Here is a 17,545-nt window from a genome sequence, read left to right on the forward strand (position 1 = left end):
AATTACGTGATTCCGATTCAAATTGGAGAGAGGAGATCGATTTGGCGAAATTTGACGAGACGAAGGGAGAGAATGATAGGGCATTTCTTAAGACACCCAAGGCCTGTACAGTTCGTTTTTTTTTATAGAAGTGTAGGAGGTAAGAACGATAGTAGTAGACCAATGTAGGAATATGACGCAGATAAGAGCAGATGTAAGATGTACTACTTATCTAGAAACGAAAAGGTTAGCATAGGTAAGGGTGTTATGGAGAGCTGCATCAAATCACTCTATGGACTGATGAGTCAAATAACAACAATCCCATGGATAAGTTGAACATTCTAAAATCTGTTTGAAGAAGAAGGGAAAATGACTAATTTCTCTATGGAATATACAATGCCAAGCTTCTGTCATTTAGCGTAGCTGTAGTGTAGGCTGTAACTCGTTGACAGAACTGCAACAGTAATGCCCTCTTGTGGAGAGGTGAGGCAGCAGACGAAATAAAATACGCCTCAACAATACTCAGTCATTGCAAAGTTGTTGTTGGTAAGGGATTTGAATGTTGATACATCAGCACTAGAGGTACAAAAATCGTGACATTGATGTATCAGATTCAGCAACAACCTTGACAGTGACACACATAGAACAGTCCCAAAATGTCGTGAAATTGCCACAGTTGTTGGAAAGTCACAGTTGTGCAAGTAAAGCGTTCAGTATCCCACGAGAAAGCTGAAAGACTGTGTTAAAAAGAATGCCTAGAAAACATATTTAAATAACCTTCAAGTAATTAATTATCGGTATAATGTTTGGTAAGGTTAGAAAGGAAAAATATATTACAATTAATTGTACTTTTCATACATTTGGCGGGCCTGCTACCTTATCCAGCAATAAAAGACGAACGAACATTTTTTATTTATTTATTTACTTATTTTTTTAAATGCAGTCCTTTTTTTTACCATTTAGGAACATTAAAAGATGCGTTAAACAGTTTATGCGACACGAGTTCCATAAGAGGGTGAACTGCGAACGTGATCAACACACCATTATGAAGGATCCATATGCCGCGAAGTCAGCGCACGAGCTAAGATAACACTGGATCGTGTGGTAATATAATATTTTGATGATTGAGAATTTTTGTTTAAATGAGTGTGTGTCCAGGTTATTGGTTACAGAAGCGCGCGTGAAGTTCCACACGCCACGTCACAAAATGCTGCTGTCGAAGTCATTCCTAGTCCTCCTTCTGGTTACACTGGTGGTAAGCCAGGTGAGTAAAATAATTCTTTATATCATTCGGAATCACACCAAATGTCGAAATATGACCTATTGATTTTAATAACATTTAAAAGAAAACTTCATTTTTTTAAATGAAGTCAGGTACCAAAAGCAAAACAGTACTAATCCTTTCTCATAATCTGAGATGGCCAGCTGCCTTTCATTGGTCAGAGTTACTAGTAAACCGCTTGCAGTTTTGAAATAACGAAATATAGGTTATTCAAGATCTCTATCTGCAAGATCATTAGTGGCGAACAAGAGGAGCCTCTGGAAGATATTTCACGCAGCTACTTTTATCTTTTAAAATATGCACCGGTGACTTCCTGCGATGTTGAACTGTCTTTCTCAGCATATAAAAGAAACGCCAAAATATCACAATGGAAAGCTTGGAGAAATACTTCATGAAACACAGCGCATCACGAAAAAAAAAATGTTAACGAATTATTTGTGTGATTTACGAGGATTTACAGACAGATTCTATATTCACTTTCTTTAGTAACATTTTTGTTTCATTTTCAGGACATGAGGTCAACAAGATTAGCTACAACAAGGCATTGTGTAATAAACTCCAAAAAATTTAAAAAATTTAAGTATTTTCATAATGAAAATGTTTAATATGATTATTTAACAATGTTATAATTAGAAAACAGTAGAATATATAAATTTTCTCAACCAACAACCATGAGTTTGACATAAAATACGGAGGTATTTGAAAAAATTGTACTGTCTCATATCACGACCATAAGCACAATAAAAGGTATATAGGGACATATTTTGTAAATTTAGAGCAGTAACATCACATTTTATGACTAATATGTATTTTGTTAATAGGCCTTTAACGTACAAGATGTTCATAAAAACCACAACACGTTGAAAGACTGGAGATGATAATTTTATGTGCATTAGTATGTCCTAAGAAAATGATTAACATTTGAACCAGTGATGGGGTAATTGAATTTAGTCATTTAGGGATATCTCGACACGCTAAGCAAAAACCTGTAATTTTGATCATGCTTTATTTGCAAAATAGTTCAATTTTTACCTGGTGAATTTTTACACAGTTAGTGTATGTTTTCTATTACTTATGGCCAAAAATAACACTTCATATCATTGTAAATTAGAAGATAAATGAACTATGCAAAAATGTCCACTTCTCCCGCACTTAGGAAGAACCTGACACTAGGTAGGACCTCGGAAGAGTTATACAACTATTGTACACAGTGGGCACATATAAACTGTTCGTCGTTTCCATTTTCCACACACACATCTCGTGGAACCATTTCCTGCATTCCCCACTACACTGGACCCATGCCTCATTTCGGTTGTCGTCATAGAAATAGCCATCACATACTGCGCAGTAATTCTCAGAGCAATTAAGACTGGTTGAGGAACTAGCTTCCCCACTGCCAACACGCCGAGTTCTCGTTGTTTTGTTTATATTTGTGGGATTCTGTTCATTTCCGCGTTTCCTCTTCCTTAACTTTTGTCGGTAATCCTGAGAAGTCACCATGCCGGATTCTTGCACTCTTCTTCCACTTCCTTTTCCAGATAGGAGTCTTAATATCGGAACAGGAGATAACTCCTGGACTGAGCAACTCGGAGGTGTAAATGCAGGTGAGGCTTCATGTTCCCGTGATAATGTAGGACTACTGGCCTTAGCTTCTACAGCAATATCTTCTCCAACATGTACGTGATTTGAACCATTTTCGTCTTGCACAAGGTCGTATTCAAAAATGTCTTCTTGGAGGATATCGGGATTGTACGGATAAATGCCACATTTCCTAAATCCGCCGGTAAAATTTCCTGCTGTTGCTGATTTGTCCCAAGCCATCTTTAGAAGGTCTCCAAAATTATCTTTAGTGATCCCTTTTCCCGGGTGAGCGCGAACGAACTTTCTGGTGGCCTCATTGTAGAAATGTTTGAAACTCTTGAAATAAGACACATCTAGCGGTTGGCAGCGGTGAGTACTGTGTGGGGGAAGGCACAACATCTCTATTCCTAAAGATGATGCCTTATCAAGTACATCCGGATCTTTGCAGTGCGTTGAGTGTCCGTCGATTATCAACAGAATCCTGCCCTGTGGTTTGTAACGGTTTAGATGATCAAGGAACAATGAAAATACCTCAGTGGTCATATACCCTGATTCAGACATTTTAACAACTGATCCATTGGGCATTCCTTTAGAGTAAGTGTCTCTTTGCCTTACCCCTTTCATTATGACAAAGGGTGGAATAGCATATCCAACAGCATTAGCACACACCATTACTGTTACCGTAGATCCCTTTTCTGCCGTGGTACTGTGGAACACGTTTTTCTTTCCTTTCTCACTGATAATATTCCCTGCCGTAAATATGAGCTGAACACCAGTTTCATCGGCATTGAAAATCCTACCAGGCTCGTCCCATAAGTTCATTTGATCATACACTGTACTAAGCAGTGTGAAGAATTTTTTTAATTCTTCCCTGTTTAGTCCCTTTGAGCGCGCATATGATCGACCTTGAGCCTTGCGAATACTTAAATTTGGATGTCTGTCACGAAAGGAATAAACCCAGTCATACCCAGCCATAGCCTTGTGTTTATTAAATTTGTTTTTCACACCATTCCTCTGAGCGAACCTAAAAGCCAGTTCTCGTAAGTCGGTCACTGTTAGTCCAAAACCTTTAGAATCAAGAAGAAGAAGATGGTTGACTAACTTGTCCTCCATATCTTTGTCCATTGTTGCTCCTTTTCCCAGTTGCCTATTGGTAGATGTACCAGACAGTATTTTGGATCTGAGTGTATTCCTTGGAACACGGAATTTCTTCACAGCTGTTGCCAATGGAGTTCCATTTTCTTTCACGTCCTTAATAGCAGCAGCCATATCTTCTGCATTCCATCGTCCAAGCAGACCTTTGTATACATATTTCCGCGGCATCCTCCACCTATAACCAATAAGATGCAAAACTATTAACGCGAAACTTCTACTTTATCATCAGTCTCCAAACTTCGTAAGTTAAGTTTAACATAACAAAACGATACAAACAGTATTATTATTATTACTAGCAAATGTACCCGTGCTTCGCTACGGTACTCTACATTGTATACGGATTCCTCCGTAAATTACTGTAAAGGCAGTGAGTAGGCCCGTAACTTGGCAGGGTGGGCTCGCGACCACGGACCCTTAGGTGAGTCTCCAAAGCGACTTCAATTTATTAATATATATATTATATTTCACCCCCCTACCGAGGGGTTCTAGGGGCGTCTTGCTCCCACAGTACTTTTTCCACATAGTAGGTTATATTTGTACGCCCCCACCGCAAAGGGGGCTGAAGTTGAACTTTAAAAAATCCGAAGTGTCAGTATTCATGTCAGCGACCCCGAAATCTATGGATTCGACACTATTTTCGATTATTTGTATATATCACTCCCCCCCTCGCCACAAAGGGCGTGAAAATGAAAGGCCTCCACACGTAATACCGTGCGAGTTGAAATAGAACGAAAGTTGACCAAGGGAGGTCGAAAAGGATAGATGAAAGTGAGAAGCCTAGCACAAGGAAACAGAAGCAATGTCAGGACTCAGCTAAGGCCCCGCGATCGCCAACCCATACTCCCTACTTAACAGCCCCTGAGATTGCTTGTAGTCGCCTCTTATGACACGGCATCATGATAGCACTCGAATTCGACTGCGACTGACAGTAGTAAAGGGAACGTGCCATTATAATGAAAATACCTTCCCTATTTCCAGTCATAGTGTAGTTGGGGAAGTATCATGAAATCGCAGGTGGCCTTGGGTGTTAGCAATCAAAAACGTGATGGAGTTTTTCCGTTTTAATGCCAGGCCACCGTGTGTACTTCCAGTCGCTGTCGAGTTGGAGAGTTCCCATTACAATGGGATATCTTGTTTCCTTTTTCCAATGATAATCAGTTGGGGAGTTTTAACTATAATGGCAAGCGGACTTGTCTACCGACAGTATTAGTCCAATTGGGGAGTTCGAGTAGAAGTCAGAGTCGAGTTGGGAGTTTTAATTATAATGACAGTTCTGCTTACTTATTTTTTTGCTATTTGCTTTAGGTCGCACCGACACAGATATGTCTTATGGCGATGAAGGGATAGGAAAGGCCTAGGAAGTGAAAGGAAGCGGCCGTGGCCTTAATTAAGGTACAGCCCAGGCTTTTGCCTGGTGTGAAAATGGGAAACCACGGAAAACCATCTTCAGGGCTGCCGACAGTGAGGCTCGAACCCACTATCCCCCGATTACTGGATACTGGCCGCACCTAAGCGACTGCAGCTATCGAGCTCGGTTGCTTACTTAGTGCCGGTCACAGTCGAGTCGGAGGGTTTCCGTTATTACGGTAGATCATTTTTGCTATTCCCAGTCAGATGAGTTGGAAAGTTTCGGTTAGAAAAGAAGGCCCATTTGTCTACTGTTAGCGAAATGTATTTAGGGTTCTTCAATATAATGGCAGGCCCACTGGTGGGCAGGCGGTCACAATCGAATTTCAAGGTTCCCATTATCATTATAGGTCGTCTTTGCTATCCCCAGTCACTGTTGATTTGCGAAGTTTTCATTGAAATGGCATTTCCGCTTGCCTATGGCCAGTTAGTATCAAGTTGGCGACTTTTCATGACAATGTCAAGCCTTCTTGCCTATTACCAATCAAAAATGTGTTCGGGCGTGTGGGTTATAAAAGTAGGTCCCCTTGCTACTGCCAAACCCAGTCAATTTGGGGGTTCCCATGATAACGGCAGATCTTCTTTCCTATTTCCGGTTATCGTGTTTTGATTATATTGCCAGGCCCCCTTGCGTATTGGCAGTCACAACGAAGTTGGACAGTTTTCATTGTAATATTATTCCAGTTTGTCTACTGCGAAAAACATTGAGTTGAGGAGTTAAAATTATATTGGCAGGCCCCCTTACCTTCTGCCAGTCACAACCGACGTGGGGTATTTTCATTACAGTGGCAGATCCTCTTGCCTATTGCCAGTCACAGTCGAGGTGGAAGGTTCCCTACCGCTACAGACAGTAGATTTGAGCAGCTTTGGTTATGATGACAGCCAACGGCCGTAGCCGTGTTGAAGCACCGGATCCTGTGAGATCTCCGAAGTTAAGCAACACTGGACGTGGTCAAGATTTGCATGGGTTGCCACGCGCTGTTGGGTGGGGTTAAGGGAATGGAGGAGCGGAAAGGGACTGGCCACACTACCGTACGTAAACTCCGGCTCAGGCACACGTCTACGGAGGTTCGGACCTGCCTTCGGACAGAATACACCCTTTAGTTATGATGTCAGGCATACTTTCTCTTATTGCCTGTCACAATGGACTTGCGCAGGTTTCATTATAATGGCCGGCCCACTTGCCTATCGATAGCCACAGCCCTCTTTCCTATATTCAGTCATAGTGTAATTGGCGAGGTTTGGTTATAATGGTAGTCCCGCTTGCCTACTGCGAGTCAGAATCGAGTTGAGGAGTTTTAATTATAGTAGCAGTTCCCCTTGCCTACTACCAGTCACATTCAAAATGGGGAGTTTTCATCATCAATGCTGGTAGAGTTTACCAGTGCTAGTCACAGTCGAGTTTGAAGTTGCTATTATAACGGCCGATCTCCTTTCCTATTTCCAGTCATAGTCGAATTGGGAAGGATTTTTATAATAGCAAGCCCCTTACCTACTGCAATTCACAATCGAGTTGAGGAGTTTTAATTATAATAGCACTCCCCCTTGCCTACCACCAGTGTCAATCAAGCTCGAGAGTTTTCATTTTAAGGGCAGACCCCCTTACCTAGGGCCAATCGCAGTCAATTCGGAGAATTCCCATTTTAACGTAGGTCTTCTTCCCTATTCCCAGTCAGTGTCGATTTGGCCAGTTTTCATTATGTTGGCATGCCCCCATTTCTACTTCCAGATAATCAACAGTGTGCTTGGAAAAATTAAGTAACACTGATGATCTTCCCATAATTAGGAGTCTATTCGTTTATGGGATCAATTTCATTTAATTTGTCACCAGTACACGTACTGAAGCGAAGGAAGAACAGAGTCATTGAAGAACCTCTTGATAAACAATGTTTCGTGTTTTATTTTCTGGTGCACATATAAACAGGGACTTGCTGCTGCTGACTCGGGAACATGCGACGTACAGTTGCCCGTGGGAAAAGCAGGGTGATCTGAGGTCAAGTCCAGCAATACTCAACGTCTGGCCCTGGGATTTATTAATAGTCATCGCAAAGCAGAGGCTGACTGGAAACTGCAGACGCTTGAACTCAAACGGGTAGTTGGTTGGGATTAGTGGTATCCGCGGGATAAGAACTGACTCTCCTTCACCGCATCCAGTCATGATAGTTGCCTCTATCACATGTTTGTGGAGGGCGTTTACCTGAAGTCTTGTCCCATTGCACAAATTAGGTGGGCTGAGATTGCGCATGAGTATGATTGGTGCGCCGATCTTTAAGGTAATTTTGTGCGATGGAAGCCCCGGAGCCGTTATAGAATTCAGGAACTCAGGAGGATAGTGAACTGCGTCGTCAGAGTTGATTACTTCATTGACAGACGTATAAACTGTCTCCTCGCCGTGGAACATTGTGAGGATAGTCGAATTAATGTACGCCGCTTGTTCATTAGTTGGAGTTAAGATCGCTCTGCAGCAGAGCCATGAGATGGGTTTGCTCCTAATATTTTCTACGTCCGGGTACACCGATGAAATGAGAGCTTCAAGGTTAGAAAGCGACAAACAAAATTCATCAGAAAGAGTAATGATCCCGTTACTGTCTCCCAGTGACCGTTCCCAATCGACAACAATATTTCAGTGAATGTATGTATGTTTTCATCACCACCTAGATGTACCCTCATATTCTGTGTCAGAGACAGTTTTTTGATATTTGGCCAAAGTGATGATCTCCTTAATGAAGCGTTCACTTCATCTGCTCTGCTCCCTCTTGGAACAACCGGTAACGTTTGACGAAAATCACCAGAAAAGAGGATAGGGACACCTCCAAAGAAGTTATCACTGTTTCGGATGTCCCGCAGCGTTCGGTCAACTGCTTCAATCGCCTTTCTGTGAGCCATAGTGCATTCATCCCAAATTATAAGACTGCAGTCTTGCAGAACCTTGGATATGTTACTTTGTTTTGTGATGTTACATATTGGTGACTCAGTGCAGTCAAGATCTATAGGCACTTTAAACATCGAGTGAGCAGTTTTGCCACCGGGTAAAAGAGTGGCTGCGATCCCCGAAGAGGCTACTGCTACAGCAATCTTACTATCCTGTCTGATCTTAGACAACAGTAAGTTAATCAGGAATGTTTTTCCAGTTCCGCCCGGAGCGTCTAAGAAAAACATTCTACTTTCCTTATTTCTAACACAGTTTAATATTTCCCGATATACTACAGTCTGTTCATCTGTAAGTTTTGGTTCATTTAATAGAACAAAAGACCTTAACGCTTCTTTATTGTAATTTGTTTCCCTGAGATAGTCAGCATTTAATGTTTGTAAGATCTGAGGGGAAGGAAGGCCGTAAATGTTCAAAGGCTGACCGCCAATCGATAGAACGTATTCTTCGAGGTCTTGAAGACATCTGTCTTCCACATGGGCGATCATTTCATGAGCAGTACCGTCGTTACAGGGGGAAAGTTGTCGTAAGAAATCTTCTGCTAGGCTCTCCTTATATTTGTTCCACAGATCCAACGGATCAGAGAGACTGCAAAAGACTAACAATATGCCAAAAAGCCGGCGAAGTTTTGCTGGGCTTTGTGAAACTATCGCCTCCTTCAGTGTCTCTTCCCATTGAGAGTCATCCAGGAGTAATCCATGGGCTTTGCATGCACTCCGATATGTAGGGTGAAGTATGCCATTGACGGTGCGAAGGTCAGTGAAGGATGTTGGTCCCCTGACAGTGAACAGAAGCATGCGTAAATAGAAGCACTCGGAATTATTAGGATGGACTGCATACACTCGGCTAATTACGTGCTGCTTTCTAACGCCCGAAAATGCTACCACAGGTACTCCTTTCTTTCTTCTTACAAATGTACCTTGCTGTTTGTTATACGTATAGTAAGAGGGAACGTCTTCATACAACAGTGTCTTAGCAAAATCATCTGTCTGACATAAGTTAAAGAATGCCATTAAGGTGGTGTTACGTGGATTTTCTACTATGTCATGAGCCGTTTCTGCAGTAAAGACAATTCTTTGAAAATTTTGTAGATGAACATCTAAATGCATTACTGGAGGATACCTTTCATGGATAGGAAATGAAAGAATTCGCCAAACTGCTTCTGAGCTGGATATGTACCTTCCGCTCTGATACTGGCACACTTCATCATTTTTGTCTTGCAAACCTAAGACTGCCTGATCGCTTCCTTTGTTGATGTACTTACAGATGTATTTGATGGACTTAACACTGCTACAGTATTCAACATTGATGTGTGTTTTGAATACCCTAGACAAAACAGGACAGTATGGCACTATCCATCTATTATCCACTTCCATATCCTGTCCATTTATCATAAGGCGTGCAGTGAAGCCACCCATAGAAGGAATCCTGCGCTTGTAGGATGGGTACCCATCGTTCCCTGTGACAGTTTCATTGACGAATGCTCGTGGGTATCGTTTTGAGCATCGTCCACCTTTCATACATGGTGAGCCTACGTTGAAAGATCCGCATGGTCCATAGACCATGTGACATTTAACTATGTTAAAAAGCTGTGGATCTTTATCAGGATCTGGAAATTCAGCACTAATAACCTTATCAATATCGACGGGTCGTATCTTGTCCTCAAGCCATAATAATATGTGGGCGTGAGGCAAGCCACGCTTTTGCCATTCAACAGAGTACATAAAACAAAGAGTTGGCCCAAATATTTGTTCTCTGGTTAGTAAGTCCATGAGAGATTTTAATTTCATGTGAAATACACGTGTAATAATGTCGTGACGATCATTCGCTGACTGACCATTATATACGGCATTACCAATTTCTTCCCATTTTGGATTAGTTGTAGCTGTAATAAAAAGATCTGGACATGAGTATTTTCGCACATAACAGAGCGCATCTTGAGATCGCTCGTGCATATATCGGGGTCCTCCAGTGAAAGTGGACGGTAAAATGACTAACCGTCCCAAATCTGCCATGTTACCCTCGTCCTTCCTCAGGGCGTCTTTAAGGTGAATGTAGCTCTCAGCCCTTAATTCCCTTTGGTGTGTTCTGATATAGACTAACCTTTCAGTCTCTATTTTAGCATACATGTCTACCCAGAACTGATTGGACAGTTGACGGTAACAATGTAAGTAGTTTACCTCGCCTTGTCTTATCATTATACGATAAGAATAAAACTGAAGAGAAGATGTTTTCTTGAGAGGGGTCTTTAGTTCTCCGGTTCGTGGGTCTACGTGGTACAGTAGGAAGTGGTAGCCATCATCTCCACGAGGGAACATCAGGGGATATTGAAGAGCGTCGTATGATCGGTGGGTTTCAGATATTCGTCTCAGGCCCTGGTCTCTTGTCCGAAGCACGATGTCTCGCTTATCACATTCGTGTCCAACCAATATGACAGCTATCTCGTTTGTTGTCGGCTGATTATAACAGCCTCTGTGCTCACCAGCAGGAACTCGGTCGGCGTGGATCACAATCTTGTGGGTGTCACCGTCCGGCATTGTCTCTAGAGTTGTCTTCAGTTCCTTGACATATGGGTTCACATCATGTAACATGCCCTGCAAATCATTAACTAAATGGGTTTTTAAATTTGGTATTATTGCTGTTCTTTGATCTACCTGTGCTTTGTGGTCTGCAATGAAATATATTTGAAGATATTTAGAATTTTCATTGTTTGCAGGGAGAAGTGAACCTATTAAGTGGTATACTTGTCCTTGAATTTTGAATGTTGGCATAAAATTTCCTTCCACTACTTTAGTAGCTCCGAAGCTTGTCATTTGGAATGCGCTGTTGTAGGCTCGCACAAATTGAAGAAAATGGCGAGAGTCAGTATGCGTCCCATTTAACAGAGAAATAAGAAGTTCCGGTAGAGGAGTTAGATGATTTAATTTAATTTTTCCGGAAGAGCAGCACATTCCCTCTGGCTCTTGCTTCCATTTGAGAGCCCTACAGAAAGGGCACACTTTACTCAAAGACCCTATATGGGCTCTTGGATGGTAGTCGATAAGAGGGTTATAAGCAAATGCACTTCGCTGCTTTTCATGCCATGGAATCATATTAGGACACCTAGATTCAATTGACGTTGAATGTAATTCTCTAACATTGGCATGTCTCACTCTATCTTCATCTAACCGTCTGAGATATTCATCAGTGGTCTCTAATGAACGTCTTTCTGCTGCACGTTGTCTTTTCTCTTCCTGCTGAACATTTTGCATTTCGTTTAACGATGCGTAGGTACTTCGTCGTTGTGTTAACGCCTGAGAATATTCCTCCGCAGCTAGGTTTTCGCGTGTGAGGGAATGGTGCTCTCTGTCATGCTCCATTCGAGCCATCCGCTGATCCTCTGATTCTGTTTCTCTTAAACGCATCTGTCTAAATCTTTGCGATCTGAGTATTGCCTCGCGGTCTGAAGCAGTCTCAGAAGCCCTAGATGTGGACTGGCGTGCTCTCTGTGAGCGAAGCCTGGCCTCGCGCTCAGAAGCAGTCTCCGAATCACGGTCAGTGCTCTTCTTCAGTCTGTCTGCATTGAGTCTGGCTTCGCGGTCTGAAGCAGTCTCAGACGCCCTAGATGTGGATTGGCGTGTTCTCTGTGAGCTAAGCCTGGCCTCGCGCTCAGAAGCACTCTCCGAATCACGGTGAGTGCTCTTCCTCAGTCTGTCTGCACTGAGTCTGGCCTCGCGGTCTGAAGCACTCTCAGACGCCCTAGATGTGGACTGGCGTGTTCTCTGTGAGCTAAGCCTGGCCTCGCGCTCAGAAGCACTCTCCGAATCACGGTGAGTGCTCTTCCTCAGTCTGTCTGCACTGAGTCTGGCCTCGCGGTCTGAAGCAGTCTCAGACGCCCTAGATGTGGACTGGCGTGCTCTCTGTGAGCTAAGCTTGGCCTCGCGCTCAGAAGCACTCTCCGAATCACGGTGAGTGCTCTTCCTCAGTCTGTCTGCATTGAGTCTGGCCTCGCGGTCTGAAGCAGTCTCGGAAGCCCTCAATATCTTAACTTTTTTAGCTTTTGATATGGACCGTCCAATGTTAATTCGCTTCCTAGCAGGCATGGTCAAAGGAACAGTCACAAAAGTGTCGAAACCCAATCAGTAACTCTGTAATGGGCAGCAAAGTGCATGTGGTGGTGATTATTTTCTGTTGGTGACGGTGGTGTTGGTGATTATTGTTTTAACAGGACGTACAACGGGGCAACTATCCTCTATTAACACTAATCAGAAGAAAACTGAAAGAGATCCGATACTTCGAAGAATGAAGTTATCGGCAAAATAAAGGGAAGGGCCGCAATGAGCTCGAAAATATCAAAAACAGAAACCCCTCCCAGAGCAGAAACTGGGAAGGCAGGAAGTACTAAGGGGTAATAGTCAACAAAATAGAGGTAGTTGTGATTATTGTTTCGAGAGGTAGTACAAATGCGCAACAATCTTCTGTTAACACTAATCAGAACGAAATATGAAGAGATGCGATACTTCGAAAAATGAAGATATCGGAAAAGGAAGATAAAGTCCACAAAGGGGTTAAAAATCGCAATCAGCAACAGAATTGAAATGGCCGTATTGGTGATTGTTTCAAAAGGAAGGACAACTCCTCAACAATCCTGCCTTATCACTAATCAGAACGAAATTGAAAGAGATCCGATACTTCGAAGAATGAAGATATCGGCAAAAGAAAGGGAAAGGCCACAAAATGCTTCCAAATAACAACCACAAACCCCGCCCAGAAAAGAATTTCAGATGCAGTGGTTCCCAATGAAATTAGAGTATCCGAAAATTTCTAAAGTGGAAATAAATTAACGTACCGTCGCAACACTTCTGAAACAGGAAACAATATTTCAGATATTTTTAAACGCAATAACTGACATGAACACTCACATAGATATGTTAACAATCTCAGTTAGAAAGTAACAATGTAATACAGAGAAGAACTAAGCGCCACCAGTGTGAATACCATTAAGCAGTCAAGTTCCTTTTGCTCAGAGCAATATTGATTTCGGTTACGCTTATCGACATGGATGATATAGACTGCTGAAGCTGACCGAAGTAGCTGTTGCCTGTGACTCACGGGTGGCCCAGATTGGTTGCGCAGTAGTGTCGTAGGACAGGTATCCTAATTAGGATAAAACCTTCAATACTGGTATTTTGAAGGTTTATGATGAGCCGAAATTATTATGTTATTATATTTATGTTTCGTGTCCATGGACGTATAACGTGCGGACGTACGGCACACAGATTTCCAATATGGCGTCAAGGAACAGCACCATTAGATCTCTGATGTAAAACATGTATAAATTCTATGTAGATTGTTTTAGAGAGCGATTGTTTTCTTTTTTGTATTCCGAGAGAGGCACTGAATGTTTTCTTCTATCTGACAGGATAAGTTCGTAGCGATAATAAAGTTGCTTTTAGAATACGTAAAAGTGTTCTCGTGTGATATTTTTATTGCGTAAAATAGAAAATCGCATATAGAGAACGACAGTAGATGTTGGTTTTCCCCACAGGAGCACCGTGACTGTGTAGCACACAACCGCACGTGTATCTTATTTCTTTGTTTATAGCTGTCTCTCTTATAAAGGAAAGATTTCCATGTAACATCTGTACGTAATTTCTTTCCTTATATTGCTGTTGGTGTATATAGTGACCTACTGTATTTTGCGTAGCGTGTGCATCGTAGTTCGTTTCTGTGAACCGCCTGTTGCGTGGTGAAGGTGGGAGGGGGGGGGGGAGGAATACATCCGGGTTATTCCCTGCCTGTCGTAACAGGTGACTGAAATCGCCCCAGGGGTCCTTAACTTGGCAGGGTGGGCTCGCGACCACGGACCCTTTTAGGTGCACTTACTTATGCCACGCTCCTCACTTTAGCTATATTATCCGAACTTCCGTGGTCTATTCTTGTTCTTTGCAGACTCCGACGGCATAAGAACATTCGAGGCCTCATTTCCACGCCCTTCGCGGATAACTTAATTTCGGAAGAGTCGGATTCCTCCATTTTTGTCACTGATTACTGTTAATATAGGATGGTTGCCCCGTTGTAGTTCCTCTTGAAACAAAAATCAGCACCATCACCACTCTCTTCTCTCATCCGACTTGTGTTCTTATGTTTGAGAGATCTCGGGAGTTGGCCCAATTTTAAGATCGTATGCCGTTCCTGAGGCCAACCGAATGTGGAGGATTGTATTGAACAATTACGCCTTTCTGCTGGGATTCAATCAATCAATCAATCAATCAATCAATCAATCAATCAATCAATCAATCAATCAATCAATCAATCAATCAATCAATCAATCAATCAATCAATCAATCAATCAATCAATCAATCAATCAATCAATCAATCAATCAATCAATCAATCAATCAATCAATCAATCAATCAATCAATCAATCAATCAATCAATCAATCAATCAATCAATCAATCAATCAATCAATCAATCAATCAATCAATCAATCAATCAATCAATCAATCAATCAATCAATCAATCAATCAATCAATCAATCAATCAATCAATCAATCAATCAATCAATCAATCAATCAATCAATCAATCAACATACATACGGAGTAATTAAGGAAGAAAATAATAGTTAAGAAATCTGACATTAATGGAAAATAGATTATAATAACTGAGGAGAGCCGGATGACGACAAATATGTAAATACCAAGTGAATGTATTGCTCTTACTTATGCCCCTCAATAAATTATGCTGGTGTGAGTTATGGATATAAGAAAGCCGTAACAGAGGAGCAAATTAGGCGCAGGGATTCTTAGGTAAACATATAAGATGACTAATGGTGTTATTACTGAAGCTGTTCGAGAACGGTTATAGGCCTAACCTCCAACGATATTCCGCCATTATCCCGCAGAATGGCCGATTGACACCTCTCTTGTTATTCTACCGCCCCCACCCACAGGGGGACGTTGTCGGTCTGTCGGTCACTCAATGCAGAGCATGGTACCAGCAGAAAATTGTAAATTTCTCCGTCATGTGAAGAGTAAGGTAAATTATGAACATAACGAAAGTTGTTTATAATGAAGAGACGTTTCACGTACGGTAAACGAAGTTTACAGAAAATCAATAGTATAAGAGAAAAAGGAGGAAAACCATTCTGGTTTTCCTATAAACCCCCCATCTATTGTAATATTTTAAAATGATATGCACATAGAAACCTTCCCCGGGATGAGCATACTCTAAATATGAAGTTTGGTTGAGATCTATTTAGCCGTTTCGACGTGATGGCTTTCGTATAAACACCCCGTGTATTGAAAGATTTTAAAATGATATGCATATCGAAACCTTCCCCGGGATAAGTATACTGTAAATATGAAGTTTGGTTGAACAGACAAACAGACAGACAAACAGACAAACAAACAAACAGACACGAAACGTAAAAACCACCGATTCGGTCTTGAGTTGACCTAAAACGGATAAATATCTGAAAAATTGGCAAAACAAAAGAAATTACAGACAGCGGACCCCCTACAATTTTATTTATATAGATAATTTCGCTGCTGTAGAATCCTGGAGCTGACGTTGCCATGGTACGGTATTCTACATTGTATTCGAATATCGAAGTAAATAGTGTACATGCAGTAAATAAGATAGTTTTAAAATTGCATGTCTCTTAGCGTTATCCGAGAAAGAGCATGGGGAGGTCCCCGTACGTTTCCAATGTAAAGCGTTTGTTACGGATTTGTGATATAACGGCAGGCTCACTTGCCTACTGGCATTCACAATCAGGTTGGGAAGTTTACATTATAATTGCAGGCCCCATTGCCTACTATGCGGACAGAATCGATTTGGGGAGTTTTCGTTAAAATGGCAGCCCCCCTTTCCTACCTCCAGACAGATTACAGTTTTTATTATAATGGCAGGCAATTACCCTACTATCACTCGAAATTGAGTTGTGCAGTTATCATTATAATGACAGGCCCCTTTTCCTACTGCCAGCCAGCGTACTGCCAGTCACACCAAGTTGGTGAGTTTCCATCAAAATAGCAGGCCACTATGCCTAATGCCAGTCACATTTTAGATGAGTACATTTCTTTATAATGGCGGGCACCCTTGCCTACTGCCAAACACAATCGGGTAGGGGAGTTTTAAACAAAACTGCATGCTCACTTACCTTCTGCAAGTCAAATCGAGAAGGGAACTATTCATTACAATTGTAGGCCTTCCTTACTAATGACAGTTACACAGGAGTTGGAGAAGGAACCCTTTCCTACTGCCAGTCAAAGTCGGTGTAGGGAGTACTGATTACAATAGCAGACCGACCCTTTCTCGATCGCTAAATCGACATCAGTGAATATATATAGATCGACATACGAAAGTATATGCGTGTTTACAATATTGAAGACCTTCATTTACAGATTAACTGCTACTAAACGTACGTCATATCGACAAAGGATTATACCATAAGACACGCCGGATTTAGTGGCCTAAATGGCTGGTCCAATGATATGTCATCTATTCTTGGGTCAGATTTAGAAACGTGGAACAGGGTAAAGGTTTTGTAAGATCATCTCACATTACATAACTTTTCGGATAATAATGTGACAGCTACATACGTAGCATTTGGCTCACATATGGCTACTGAGTGGGCCAATTTTCGTGAAGAGTTTGATGATTCTGTATTTCATATAAGTAATTGAAAGTATGAATAATGCATGTGAAAATTCCAAATTGACTTAACATCGATTAATAGAGAAAAATCAAACGTAAAAGGGATACAGATACGGCATAAAGTCATAAGACCAAGGTTGTAGATCATTCCAAATTGAACGGAGATTGTGCAATCCGTTACGTGATAGGAATTTCCGAAGGTCTGCACCATCATTAAAATTGCCTGCATATTTCGATATTCTTCGGGGATAAAAAATGAAAAATTTAATGATATAGGATTTTTCATTCGTTACAGGCTAAAACGTATAATTTTGTCAAATTTCAATTATCTTCTTATTCTTCTGGCAGATTATGCCACAATGTGGATTTTGGGCGAGGCGGGTAAAAATTAGGACTTTCAGGAAATCAAAAATTATGGAGATTGTTATTATTACCCCTTAAACGGAAAGCTGTACGAAAATTTCGCCAAAATAGTCAGTGTAGAGGTACACAGTCGTTACGATTTGATTTATATAGATAAGGAATCTGCTCCATGTAAAACACCTTTTGGGCTATGTCCGCTGGACTTAA

The 17,545-nt window shown here is 41.5% G+C and overlaps 1 protein-coding gene across 1 annotated transcript in view; it reads left to right on the forward strand.

The window, feature by feature from the left end:
- Window positions 1-1,088: 1,088 nt before the first annotated feature.
- Window positions 1,089-17,545, forward strand: part of LOC136865956 (uncharacterized) — a 55,597-nt gene continuing 39,140 nt past the window's right edge. The window contains exon 1 of the mRNA XM_067142520.2: window positions 1,089-1,243. Within this exon, the coding sequence (XP_066998621.2) occupies window positions 1,100-1,243 (144 nt within the window). The 5' untranslated portion in view covers window positions 1,089-1,099. The remainder of the gene's footprint in view (window positions 1,244-17,545) is intronic.

Source organism: Anabrus simplex, chromosome 3 (assembly GCF_040414725.1).
Source record: "Anabrus simplex isolate iqAnaSimp1 chromosome 3, ASM4041472v1, whole genome shotgun sequence".
NCBI lineage: Eukaryota > Metazoa > Arthropoda > Insecta > Orthoptera > Tettigoniidae > Anabrus > Anabrus simplex.